Raw genomic sequence first — 15398 nt, forward strand, 5'->3', positions numbered from 1 at the left:
TAATTTACTGGAAGATTTTCTCAGAATGTATAAATAAACCTACGACTTTTTTTATAATCCTTACACGTATTTCTCGAAATCTGATTAAAATATAAATTGAATTTATAAATCGCACGCACAGATGAATCGGTTAAGCTGTTGGTAAATCGGGAGCGGTGTAACAAAAGTAGTTCTAAAACCGGATACAGATATCATTAAGTTTTTATATACTAACATTATAATACATGATTTGGTATGGCAGAGTTCCATTATGTGTCCATTATTTTATTTAAAGCTTGCTCCACGATATTTAAAATTAACATAATAGCAAAGAGCAGAGTTTTAAATTGCTCTTTGAATGAAACGCATGAACAAAATTACTCGGCATTTAAATCATAGCCTGGATAGAATATTCCTGTAATGAGGCGTATGGCGTCTTTTGTGGACCAAAGTTCACATGTAAATGAATAAATTGAACTGTTTACAGCATACAAAATATATAATGAAAGATAATCGCATCCGCTTATATCATTTTGTAACATTCAGTTCCTAATATCACGTGACATTCATTCATATAAAACACACCACGAAAGCGGATTACCAGTCTAATACGATAATGCTATTTAGTAATACTACAGGGTGCGCTATAAATCATTTTTTGGCAATCACATGGAACTTATATTAAGTCCATTTCATGAAGCTCAAGGCTATTGGAAGCCTAAGACAAAATAATATGAAATTATACATTTCAAATCTAAGTTAAAATTGAACAATATTTGAAGCCTAAAATAAAAATTGATGCATGATTTATCGGTCTTTGAAAGGAATGTTTCTTTAAAAACACCAACTTGTGATCATTGCGACATTTAATCTTGAGAATGGGTGAAGAATCGGCTACCGTTACACTGGCATAGCCAGAGCGGGTCATGCTCCCCTCCACTCACAGCTGGGGGGGGGGGGGGGGGGGTCCTCCACCATCTTTTATATTTCCAGTCACCCCATAAGGCAATGTGGTTGTCCCCGACCCCTTAAACCTTAAATTGGGTGGCTCCGCAATATAAAATCCTAGCTATACAAATGTATTGACATACAGACTGCACTTTTCAATTAGCAGCAGTAGCGGCCTCGATGGTGTACGTAGTTGTTTAGCCATCGGACTTAAAGCTTGATGGTACTGGGTTCGCCTGCTGGTACCGGCTTCCACCCAGAGCGAGTTTTAACGACTCACTAGGTAGGTGTAAGACCACTACACCTCTTCTCTCTCACTAGTCAATAACCACTAACAAGTAACCACTAACCATTGGCAGACAGTCCTGATAGCGGAAGTATGTACCCAGGACAGCGTGCCTGAACCTCAACTGAATATAAGCACGAAAATAACAAATGAATGAATAAATTAATGCACCAGTAGATCTTATGTGATCAATTTGCCTATGTCACGATGGCCTGCTTTTCAGTACGGGTAGCTTGTGCGACGGCAGCAGGTTTCTCTTCTATATGTACAACTAACCATAATTTAATTATGTTAGGTGCGAAACACCTGTATTTAAAAATGTGTTGCGATGCGATTAAAGAAACATTCCTTTCTAAACAAACCTACTAAAAACCGATTAATGAAGTCGCTATCTTTGATATCAACATGTATCTGTTGCAGTCGAACCTGTGTTAAGCAGCCACCAAAGTTAGTATCAAAACGTGACCTTTTAAACCAGGTAGCTGCTTAATAGAGGATTGTTTTTATTATATTAGATGGTTTAGAAGAACGAACATGTGACCTCTTAAGACAAGTGGCTTCTTATAAAATTATGACTGTCCGATTGGCTTTAAATTTAATTACCCATTAAATTTAAAACCAATCGGACCGTCTGGAACGCGACTTTAGAATGTCATCATTTGATCTCGAAGTACGACAACATGAACAAATGATTTCAGTTTTGACACGATGTGTTTGTCGCACAAACACACGTAAATTTATTTAAATGATCAAATTTGTTTTCGTGATGTCATCAGTTTTGTTAAAGGCCGACAACTTCGCAACTTGGTCAGTCCACTGCTGACCTTGACACGGATGTAGTTTTATTGACATGCCCACAGTGTCTGTTCAATCACACAAACAGGTTTACCAGTTAAATAAAACACGAGACTGTTTTAAAACAGGCAAATAATTATTATTCAGGGAACAAACGTACCATTGGTAAACTGAAAGGAAAAAATGGAACGTGTTTGCGTGTGTTCCTTAGGATAACCAAAAACACAATAAATTAATATACAGACACTGATATTCTAAACTAGAAAATGTGTTTAATGTGTAATTTTAGTTGCTAAAAATGCCCTTTTTGTCATCTTAAAAACATCTTATAATGACAACAAACTCAGGACAGTTTATTTGTGAGGGAAAAAATGTGGAAAGAGTTCGACCCGTACCCTTCTATATCAAAGGCTCTAAAGACTAACCCTAACACTATACCTAAAACTACCCTAACCATTGAAGGGGGAGGGGTACGGATCAAACTCATGCCAAAATGTGGTTTAAACAATATTTATATATTAAAAGATGAGATTGGTCAACAGGTGTAACCTATATACAGAAAGACCTTTCCCTACATTATAGAATTGGAGTAATAACTGTCAACATAGACATGTAAAGAAAAATACAGTAGAAGTGCATTTAGTGCTGAGAAAAGTAAAATTATAACATTTTTAGCCAGTTAAAATATAAATATGTGTATATAAATTAGAACCGGAGAGTGTTAAATTGGGATCGCCAAATATTAATGTGTTGATATTTAAATGTATATGATGTAAAACCTATCAATAACAAGTGATTGTAGTAAATTGTATTAAAAGTAACACGTGATCTCTTTGAAAACTATTACGTTAAGTAAAGCTACACAATATATTGTTATTGAAAAAATAAATCTACTCAGGAACATGTAGTAGTAACATTTTGTAAAAATAAACTACACTGAACAACAAAAGAAACGCGTGTATTTTAATATAATTCTTTTTTCGTAATACAATTAATTCTGTAGACTGTCAAAATGGGCGTAAAATGTTCACAAGACATTAATTTTATCTTTTTAAAAGACACAAAAATATATGGAATTAAAACTTAATAAATTTAAATAAATTAAAGAGCACTAAAATAGTATTTGCGTTTCTTTTGTCCTTTGTTATTCAGTATAGAAATCACAAAAGGGGGCAAGACTTTCGAACGTTCCAGCATTCAGTCCATTCAGGTTTAAGATTAAGGTTAGTGATAGTATTAGCATTCATGCTGGAACGTTCGGAAGTCTGTCCCAAAAGGGCTAGTCGCCGTCCAGAAGATTGTGAAGTTCTAATAAAACAATTCGGTAGGACTTTCCTTTGGCACTGTCGCGTATAAAGAACATTCTAAATACTTATAATAAATAGAGTTAGGGTTATGGTTAGGGTTAGCGACAGTGCCAAAGGAAAGTCCTTCCAATAATAATATTGACGCCAATTTAAAACTTACCCTGACAAATATAAGCGTTTTGGAATCTCCAATCTGGTACTTTCCTTCCCCGACCTTGAACATGGGAAACTGAATCGGGCACGTACATCTTCCAACCAGTTCTCGAACCTGTAAATGTAAGAAGGCGGTTTCAATCTCCGATATCGTCATCAACGACGGCGTCCACGTCAACGTATCCATTTTCTACACAGTGTTCTGACGTAATCACATATCACTCATCCGCGTTGCTCTGTGTTAACACGCCTATAGACTACTACACATTGAATACATGTATATGTCACAGATTATGCTTGTTATCAACTTCCATATCCATTCGTCTTGAACAATTGTATAAAAAATTGTTCCTCACAACTGTTCTTGTTGTATAATGTCTTAAAAAAGAAGTAAAATATTGGATAGAGCATCCATAGTATTGTTTTTTTTTCTCTCCAATTTTGATGTTATATATCAGAAAATAAAAATGAAACGGAGAATCCAGATTCACTTGAAAAAAAACTTGAATTGTTATTTTTGTCTTGGGACACATAAAATATTAATGGACGTTAGGACACAGTTTTTCCTTGAATTGAGGCACGTAACTAAAGTTGTACAGAATATTCCTGTCCATTAATGAGAAGCAAATGAAGAAGGTCATTTGAAATCGGTGGCTGTTTCAATTCGCTTGTGTAAAAAACAACAACACCCCAAATGAAACTGAATCTTGTGGCATTGTCCATTAATATGAAATAAGCCAGAACGAAGCCAACGCTGCTCGTCTTGTTCGTGAACATCAAACAAAGCAAGAACACATTAAGGTAGCACTACCCCGAGAAACAATGCTGGAATCATTGGTTTGTTCATTCACGGAAAACGAACCAAGAGATAGAGATGGAACTTGCTGTTCTTTCCAGTAACGTAACAGAGACCAATCTGTAACGCTAGAACGTAAAGTCTTGTCCATTAAAGTAACATAAGCCAAGAACTCGGTGTTTTGTTCAGTCGCGAAAGACAAAGCAAGAAGTAAAACTCGAACTTGTTACTCTATCCATTAATGTAAAAACCAAACCAATACGTAATACAACAACTGGTTGTCCTGTTCATGAATGTGAAACAAACCACGTAACCTCCTAAACAATCCTAAATTGCCCAATCTGCCGTTTCCTGCATGGTTTTTTTGGCAGAAATGACATTTGTTGGAGAGCATAGATTCGCTTGTGAACAAATGACCCGACAACCTTCACAAACATACGACTTAAGTCCATGTCGCTGAACACATCTCGCGCAATCAGTTTAATGTAGCGTCAATTTTTTATTGTTACGAAATTCCATGTGACGGATCTACACCTCGGTTCCCCAGTTACGGGCTGGGAGGACATGGGGATTATACGGCATGCAGCGTGCTACGAACATCAAGAGCCACGCGGTGTGTTTAGAAATACAAAACACGCGCTTGAAAAGCTTTGAAAAGTTGGGTGGAGATTTCAGTTGACATTACTGTTTTCTTGCAACTGCCATTTTTGTAGAGTAAACGTATTTACAGACATAGTCGCCTAAAGAAATTATTGTAGAGAAGGGGGTAAAGCCGTAAACAGCGAAAGCATGAGATATAATAATGTGCATGCCTAAATACTTTACCAAAAGCCCTCCCCCTCCCCTCCCCCGCTACACTCACCAAACACATACGTAGTTACGCCCTCTTCCTGTTGTATTTACTTTTACGTTCAGTTTTGGTAGTTACATTATTTTATACTCTGAAATCACATAACATTTCTAAACTTTTTCATTAAAAAAAATAACAATAAATAAATAAATAAATAAATAAAATAAATAAATAAATAAATAAATAAATAAATAAATAAAATGATATCAAACACTATGGTTTAAAAATATTTATATGTAGGTTTTCTTTCAATTACATACATAAATAAATGTTGTGACTTATTGTAGTTGTATTTTATGTCTCACATGCGTGTACTGGTTTTGTAATAATGTCACGTCTTTAAAGTCAGTCAGTTATCTCGCTCCAACCAGTGATCAATAACTCGAATTAATATATTAACTATATTAAGGTCTGTGGTTCGTGCTATCCTGTCTGTTGGGAACTGAAGACATATATATTTGTTCAACGTCCTGATAATCCGAGATCTCGCAAAAATAGACCTGTCGACAAGTTGCGGATGGGGATGGGGGGGGGGGGGGGGGGCATATACAATGGAAGGCCACGCAATAGGAATGTGAATATCTCCATGATTAATTATTCTGTCAGTAGGGAACCCGAAGATTCTGTCGACATCCAACAAGACTTATTGGAGACATTTGTGAATTATTGCTTATCACGAAATAAAACATATTTTGTTGTTAACGCCCGACAAATCATCGGTTCGGATTCGTACGCAGTAAATATCGGATATGGGCTGAAATAATATACTCTTCAAAAAAAGAAACGCAAAAGGGTACAAATGGGTTATAACTCCGATTTTATGTTTCCTACCGGTTCATGCTTTGTGAATATAAGGTCATTGCATGTCCCAAACACATTCCCACGGTTACATTCGATAAAACGCAACTACTGTACAATAAAGTTCCAAAATGTGAATATTCGCAAAAACGCAGCCACGTGCAAACCATGTCACCACTGCACGTGCGTTGTCTGCACGTGCAACATGAACACCGACAGTATAAAAGTGCAGGGTGTTCGCTTGCCTGGCCTCTGTATCTGGCCGACAGTTGACAATCCAGGACATGCCACGTCTCAGTGAACCGCAGAGAAACAATGCCATCGGCCGACTAGACGCAGGCGAATCCAGAACGGCCGTTGCCAGGGCATTCCATGTGTCCCCAAGCACCATCTCCAGACTGTGGGACCGTTACCAGCAACATGGATCAACACGTGACCTCCCTAGATCCGGTCGACCACGGGTCACTACCCCCGGGCAGGACCGCTACATCCGGGTACGCCACCTTCGGCAACGATTGACTACTGCCACCTCCACAGCCGCAGCAATACCAGGTTTGCGCAGGATATCCGACCAGACCGTACGGAACCGCCTACGTGAGGTAGGAATTCGTGCCAGACGTCCAGTTCGAGGTGTCATCTTAACACCACAAGACCGTCGACTCCGACTGCAGTGGTGCCAGATTCATCGACAATGGCCTCAACTGCGATGGAGACAGGTGTGGTTCAGTGACGAGTCCCGATTTCTGCTCCGACGTCATGATGGAAGATGTCGCGTGTATAGGCGTCGTGGTGAACGTTATGCGGCAAACTGCGTGCAGGAAGTGGACAGATTCGGCGGGGGTAGTGTCATGGTGTGGGCAGCCATCTCACACACTGGCAGAACTGACCTGGTCCACGTGCAGGGCAACCTGAATGCACAGGGCTACATTGACCAGATCCTCCGGTCACACATCGTTCCAGTTATGGCCAACGCCAACGCAGTGTTCCAACATGACAACGCCAGGCCTCACACAGCACGTCTCACAACGGCTTTCCTACAGAACAACAACATTAATGTCCTTCCTTGGCCATCGACATCACCGGATTTGAACCCAATTGAGAATCTATGGGACGAGTTGGACCGACGCCTCCGACAGCGACAACCACAGCCCCAGACCCTGCCCGAGCTGGCAGCAGCCTTGCAGGCCGAGTGGGCCACCATCCCCCGGGACGTCATCCGTACTCTGGTTGCTTCAATGGGCAGGCGGTGCCAGGCAGTTGTCAACACACGCGGAGGCCACACCCGGTATTGACTCCAGATGACCTTGGCCTTGGTGGTGTGTCCTATCACTTACTCACAATGGACTAGAGTGAATTATGAACAATCCTGCAACATTTGGTAATTATCGGACTCACCATTCAATAATTAAATCAATTCTCCAAATTTTACGACAATGTGGTTTTGCGTTTCTTCTTTTGAAGAGTATATATTGAGTGTCCGCCATTGTGCTCCTGCAAACAAACAAAAACGATGTCTCATATAAATTAAATATAAATAATATAATTATTACACTATATATTCATGTCATTCTATAATATATTTTTACAAAAGATATTTTGATATTTTAAAGCTGGTCATAATAAATTCAAAATCTAACGACCTATACAAATTGTTTTGCCTAATATCAAAACAACCTATACAACATTATTAAAACAACCTATACAGACGTCGATTGTTAAACAACGTAGAATTTAATTAATTGAAAATATGTTTCATGTTTATTGTAGGGTTTGTGTAAATGTTTTTAAACTAAATAGAATTGAGTTTGTTTCTGTACACGTTTGAAAATGTTTTAGCAAAAAATAACTAAGTTTATGGTGATTTCATTCGCAATGTTTGGGTCTTCTTGATGTAGTCTTGATGATTGAACACATACAAATACAATAAATAACAGCTGTTTTACGCAATACGTTGATAAAATCATTTGACAAAGCATGGACATAATCAAGAAATCGTAACTAGCATCAAATATTAAGGAAACCATTGTAAAAGCAATATTCTTACTACCTACCTTTGACGTGTTCCGAACGTACAACCCGATGTATCGCTTGACAGTAATTCCACATCCGATGCAAAAAAGTTTATATACACATCTGTTCCCCTACAGTGGTAAATATCAGATATTATTTCAAGTGTAGTATGTATCTGATATAAATGATAGTGAAATAAAATAAATTAAATTAAATAAAATAATAAACAAAATAAGATAAATAAATAAGTAAATACATACATAAATAAATAATTTGTGGATAGACTTGTAACATTGATTAGTAGTTGTACGACTGTCTTTTTTTAATGAAACGATACGGGGAAAATAGAGCTGAGATAAAGGTCTGAGTTAGGGGTTTTGTTGGGGTTTATAGGGAGAAAGGGAGAAGGGGAGGCATATTTTATTAAATTTTAAATACTGATACATGTGGAGAATTAAACATCACTGAAAATCCACGTGAGTATTTAACTATAATTCTAATTGTTAAAAGTAAAAAACACATTCTACTAAAGTTAATTTTATTGTATGAATCTTTTAATTTTAAAATACCCTTGAAAGGGCGGCCCCGGAGACTTCATCTATGTTAATGTTTCACTGCTTTTGGTCTTAAACCATTCCGATGTAAACTTAGTAGACTGTTTTTCGCAGCCATTTTAACATCTTATGCGAAATATACATATACATGTACATATACGTTAGTCGCTAGAGATTCACAGCTCCTACGAAGCTGCTCACGAAGCTGCTCACGAAGCTCATGACAACTGTCGACCATGCCCCCCAATTTGTATATAGCCTCGATACCGTTCAATTCGGCAAGGGACGGTACTCTTCGCGCACATGCGCAATGGGAATGTGAAAGAGGTCTATTGTCAAAAACTCGAAAAGCTATTCAAAATATTGACTATATATTATTTTCTTTATTTTTTATTTTTTTATTTTTTGTTTGTTTGTTTGTTGTTTTTTTTTGTTTTGTTTTTTTGTTTTTTTCCACGGTCTCCAGAAAAGCAGACCACCCAGTTATTTACAACGAATGTGTGTTCCAGCAAATAACGCAAAAGTATTATATATTTTCTGCGGAGTCAGGTCCATCAAAATATGAAGCCCTTGGATCCCGGACTATGATAGAAACAAAAGAAACATTATAGACTCATGAAAGAAGGTAAAAGGAGACACGGCGAATATAGGTTAACTAGAAATATCCGAGTACTCATATACAAACATAAATTAAAAACGTTTCAGATAATTACATCTGCTACTGAATGTTCAGCGGTTTATTTATTTAAGGTACTTTTAAAAGTTATACAATTGCAATACAATATATTCAATTGTTCATCATACAAAATATATATTAAACTAATATATTCATTTAAAATAAAGAAAACACAACGGAAGCAACTATTCAACAAATATATTTCCTACGCATCCGTTATGATATTACATGGCATAATGTGTCGATTTAAAGACATACAATTGGCTGCTCCTAAATTGTGACCCGGTCGTCACAGCCATACTATCCATTGAAATAAACACTGTCGAAATTGATTACTCTGACGTATAAGTTAACCTAACACTGATTGCTGTACTTGTGACGTATAAATTAACTGCAAGCGCAAGCCTCATAAATAAGATTTAGTTCGATTTAAAACCAATTTTTTAGGAAATGTAATATATATAATATTACATTTTCGTGTCCATTATATACCATTTATCTTTAAAACATTTCCAACTCGCTTTCGCTCATTCGATGTTTTGAAACAGCTAATAACAAAGGCACAGTAACATAACGCACAGCAGGCCTACGCATGTGCGTAATGCAAAAAAACAATTCGGGAATAGGTCGAGGCTGTCTGTAATTGTTCTATAAAATATCCTCTTTATGAGTAATTAAGGTTTCCCAATAAAACAATTGTGACCAATTGCTGAGCTCAGAATGCATCTACAGGCGTCCTGAGTTTAAAAATGTTCTCGCCCTTGCGTAAGATTAAACGGTATCACTCACCCACTCGTAGTGTTATTCGTTTAATATTTAAAGGGAAATAACTCTCGATCGCTTAATTCAAAATGTTAGAGTATAGATAAAAGGTAAAAAAAAAAAAAAAAAAAAAAAAAATAATCGATCCTTCCAGCTACCTAACTGAATAGAAACTTTATTATAAATTAATTTTTATTTTTATTTTATTTTATTTTATTTTATTTTATTTTATTTTATTTTATTTTATTTTATTTTATTTTTATTTTAATTTTATTTTATTTTATTTTATTTTATTTTATTTTATTTATTTTATTTTATTTTAATTTAATTTAATTTAATTTTTTAATTGTTGAAAATGTGCCAAATGGGTTGACTATTTCACGTCCCATACAGTGTAGCCTACATACAGTGCGCTATCACTGGTATGCATGTATGCACAGAAATGACAACAGCGGTTTGCGTGTCTCGTTGAATGTCAGATGTATAGAGATACACGGCGAAATGGCAGCTGGATAATTGACTGGTATAGGTGTACGTGTAACCGGTAATAGTTCTGTGGCTGGTGAATGAACGCGATCTCGGCTGAAAGGTACAGTCGACAGAGTCACACGACTGTTCTAAATAGGTCATGCGCATGCACAATGTATTCATGTAGCCACACAAAACACATAAAGAAAAACAGATAGTTTATAGAAATGAAGAAAAAAATAGTTTGTGGAAAATCTTAAACGAAAAGAAGAAAGAAATAGAAAAAAAAGAAGAAGAAAAAAAGGATTCCAAGATTCTGATCCTATTTAGTTATACAAGTACCTTTCTTTCTTTCTATCGTCCTTTGTGTGCGTCTCTGGTCTCTCTCTCTCTCTCTCTCTCTCTCTCTCTCTCTCTCTCTCTCTCTCTCTCTCTCTCTCTCTCTCTCTCTCTCTCTCTCTCTCTCTCTCTCTCTCTCTCTCTCTCTCCTGTGCTCTACCTCTCTAGCTCACATACACACACACGCGCGTAAACACACAGGGATATACACATGTATACACAAACACACGCGCGCGCGCGCGCACACACACACACACACACACACACACACACACACACACAACAACAACACATACAAACACACACACACACACACATATACATACATACATACATACATACATACATATACATATATATATATATATATATATATATATATATATATATATATATATACATGTATATATATATGAAATTTGTGTGTGTGTGTGTGTGTGTGTGTGTATGTATATATATACATACACACACAAACACCACAGCCACAAGCATATACGTATCCACACAAGCACATATAAAGATATCCCCAAGTGTTATTTTGGTTTCGGTTGTTATTACCAAAATAGACCATGACATTTAAATGTACACCATACAAACCTAAGTACCATTAATCTTCATACCTAGACTAAGGAAACTAGGATCGTCAACAAGTTGGTAAAATACTGTTTTGTGACGAGTTTCTGACAAGTGGGGGTGGCAGGGGTAATCCTATATATTATTAACCTAATCCCACGTCGACAGAATTACACAATGACGAACGCACAAAGCTTTATTCAAAAGACCAAGATGAAACTAGAAGTACAGTCAAACCAATATTACACCGCCGCCCAATTGGTTATAAGATATCAAAGACTCTTTAAACAGGTGGCTGCTTTATGCAGGTCAGTTTACTTAGATTGCTTCTTGTGATAAATATTATACTTAAAGATATGTCTGTTTCACTACACATTCTACAGTGGGTCTTGTATCAGGCGGTCTACTGTATGTCTATTTGAGGGGTGAACTTCAATTCAAGTTGTCGGCTTCAGTCCTTTGTTATTCAAGACCAACGTAGCTTCTGTTCATCCATAAAACATAAAAAGTATCGAATTCAGAACGAAACGGATGGCCGGAAATATGTAGCTACAAACACTACTGTGATAAGTTTGAATGGAAAAAGAATAACAAAAGCAAGCTGAAAGTGAGATTTGACAACTAACAAAACTGTTTTATTACCTCGGAAATGCAGGTATTTGGAAACTATTTCAAGCTACGTTTATTTTGATGTTTGTATTTTTATGAGTTAAACATCCGTGGTTAAAATAGTATATATATTTATGTATGATATCTATTAATGACTCTCATTATGAACAGCAAAGGTTATCAACGAAACGTTCTCTTTACACATCACTAATCGACTGACCTTCCCCCCCCCCAAAAAAAAAAAAAACAACAACAAAAAAAAACAAAAACAACCCATCAACAAGAAACAAAAAAACAAACAAACAAAACAAAACAAAACAAAACAAAACAACAAAAACAAACAAACAAACAAACAAACAACAACAACAACAAACACACACACAAAAAAAAAAAAAACTAACAAACACATATATCTACATTCTGAGCAATATTATAATTTCCTTTTGTGTTCTGTGCCAGATAATTTATAATCCTAATTAATGGTATGAATTCTTAATAACATTTATTATTTTTATTTTAGGTGTGTGTGGAGGTTTTTGTCTATAATTATGTTCTATAACTTTTTCAATTTTTTTTTACCTTAAATAATAAACAGGTCACTGACCATTTAAATTAAAGAACACATACATTGTCCACACTGGTCGAGTATAACATACGACTGATGTAACAACCTTGTCATACACCATGATTGGATCTCTTCACAATACAATAATATGATCACATTTGATGTAATATTTATTTTCTATAGCCAAGCAATCTCCGAGGACGGGCAGCATGTGCACGTGGTTGCCATAATTCTCCACTTAATGAGTTCCGGCAAATTTCCTATTGGTAATCCGGGTCTTAAGGGAGATTAGGACAACATGCGGCAGTAAACTGACGTGCACGACATTGCCAGATGTCATAGTGAGGTTGTTTTTGTTTTTGCTGTTGTTGTTGTTGCTGCTGCTGCTGCTGCTGCTACTACTACTACTACTACTACTACTACTACTACTACTACTACTACTACTACTACTACTACTACTACTACTACTACTACTACTACTCCTGCTAAGCCAATAAATAAATAAATAAATAGTGTCTTGGTGCAGTTGTTGTTGTTGCTGCTGCTGCTGCTGCTGCTGCTGCTGATGCTACTCCTGTTGAGTCAATAAATAAATAAAATAAAATAAAATAAAATAAAATAAAATAAAATAAATAAAATAAAATAAAATATAAAATAAAATAAAATAAAATAAAATATAAAATAAACAAATAGTGGTCAAGCCATTGGTCTGATGGCTGGTATTGATGGGATCGCTCAGTGGGTAGGTGTAATGCCATTATATTAATTTCTCTTTCACTAACCACTAACACAGAAAGACCCGGACTAAGTTACTAACCATTAGCACACAGCCAGGATAGATGAAGCGTCTGTCAACGGCAGCATACCAGAATCTTAACTGGTTAATAAACAAGAACGCAGGTTGAAATTAATCGAATTATATCACCACGTTTAAGGCTGGTGGATCTTGGGTTCGTATCTTGGTACTGGCTCCAGCCCAGAGTGAGATTCATTTTTTTTCTTTTAAAGTTATTTTCGTGCTTATATCCATTAAATTTCAAGGACGTTGTCCAAGACATGCACACACATCAGCTGACTGCACTGTCTGTCCAGGACGAAGGGTTAATGGTTAGTTGTTAGTGATTAGTGAGAGAGAAGTGTAGTGGCTTTACATATACCCACTGAGTCGTTAAACTCGCCCGAGGGACGGTACGGAGAGGCGAACCTGGTACCTTCCAGCCATATGTCCGATGGGTTAATAACTATACCACCGAGGCCGGTAAGTGAAATTCCCATTCACTGAGGAGGTGTAAGGTCACTACATAACACTCCTCATTAACCTCCAACCACTAGATTCTACTCTGAACATTTCGCCCAGGTAACTGCTGGAGTATGTACCTAGGTCAGCGAGTGTGAACCGTGATTCGATATTAGATTAACTTCGTGAAAGCTAGCAAAAGCATTAGTATCGTCATTATCATTGCCATTATAAGTAGCATCATCATCATTATCATCATTATCAAGAGAAAATGTAAGGTGTCACGAGTAAACGGTTTGGTCTCGGGTCATAGTTCATTCATTATAGTTCCTGTTGTGAGAAATGACCTGCTGCGTGTGTTCATATTTCTAGTAAGGAAAGAGGATAAATAAATACCCAGCATTTATGGATCCATTGGCGAGATGTAGCGTGGACACAGGTGGAACGGTCGCGCTTCTGTCCACATTAACTCTGTATTTATTCATTCATTCATTCATTCATTTATTTTATTTAGAGCTAAAACACGTGATATAAATATTCTTAAATTTCAACTACATAAAATGTCTTCATACAATCAACAGCAAATTGCGGGTGCCACCGGTGGGGCAGAATATGCTCATCTTTCGCGAACACCTGAACGCATCACTGTTTTGACAGTGATTCCTGGGTGCAATCCCATGCATGCTAACACAGCTATATATTGTCCATTGAACTCTATCCTGTGCATGTTTTGATTGATTAAACAACTCTTTGGAGTGGCAGTCCTCCTGCAGCGGTGCAAGGATGTAACGTTCTGTAAAGATCTCCTGGGGAGTGCGAGTGTTCCTGAGGACAAGACACCTAATTCATGCAAGCAATCATGATTTTGTTAAAATATCCATTTGACTGTCTTGTGCAGAGATACGGTTTTGATTATGGAAAATGGGTTTGTTCTTCAGATATATTGGTATTTTAATAAAGCAATTAATTACAGTTTATCTGTATCTCTCTTGATAAGTCTACTAATGGACTGAACTATTTTACTAATCACTGCGTTTGGAATGGCAACCAAGTCGGTATCAAGGCGTCTTCTTCTAATGCTTTCATTTATTTCTAGAGACAGTCATTTAGGTTCAAGTACATAGCATAGAAGGAAATATCAATGCATTGATATGTACATAAAATTCAGTCGTTTAATCAATGATGCAACAATCATGTAGTGTTTGCTTTTCCAATTAAGAAAATGATAAGTAGTGACCGATTGCTGTGCATTCGTTTTCACACGTATAGTTGTTTTCGATTTAATTTAGAGTCAGTTTGTTACATCGGTAACGAAATAATCTGCGTTGTAACTTAATTTATAATATCCTTAATTAATACTCAAAATATCTTTAAAAAAAAAAGAGAGGACCTTGTTTAAATCCTTACATAGTGGATTAGTTGTTAATTGTTAGTGGTTAGTGAGAGAAAGAAGAGGGTGTAGTGGCCTTATACCTACCCACTGAGTCATTAAAACTTGCTCTGGGTGGGAGCCGGTACCGGGCTGTGAACCCTGTACCTACCAGCCTTATGTTCCATGGCTTAACCACGACGCCACCGAGACCGGTTTTTAAACTATACTTAGAGTGTGAAAGTAAAATCAGCTGCCGCCACATAGGCTACTTTTACTGATTAGCTGCAAGGGATCTTTTATATGCTACTAATCACTCCTCTC

General features: G+C 36.7%; 1 protein-coding gene across 1 annotated transcript in view; it reads right to left on the bottom strand.

Moving 5' to 3' along the window:
- LOC121367823 (flocculation protein FLO11-like) overlaps positions 1-15398 on the bottom strand; it is a 92451-nt gene that overhangs the window by 25177 nt on the left and 51876 nt on the right. Inside the window, exon 2 of the mRNA XM_041492211.1 lies at positions 3476-3583. Within this exon, the coding sequence (XP_041348145.1) occupies positions 3476-3583 (108 nt within the window). The remainder of the gene's footprint in view (positions 1-3475; positions 3584-15398) is intronic.

The sequence above is a fragment of the Gigantopelta aegis genome, chromosome 3 (genome assembly GCF_016097555.1).
Source record: "Gigantopelta aegis isolate Gae_Host chromosome 3, Gae_host_genome, whole genome shotgun sequence".
Lineage (NCBI taxonomy): Eukaryota > Metazoa > Mollusca > Gastropoda > Neomphalida > Peltospiridae > Gigantopelta > Gigantopelta aegis.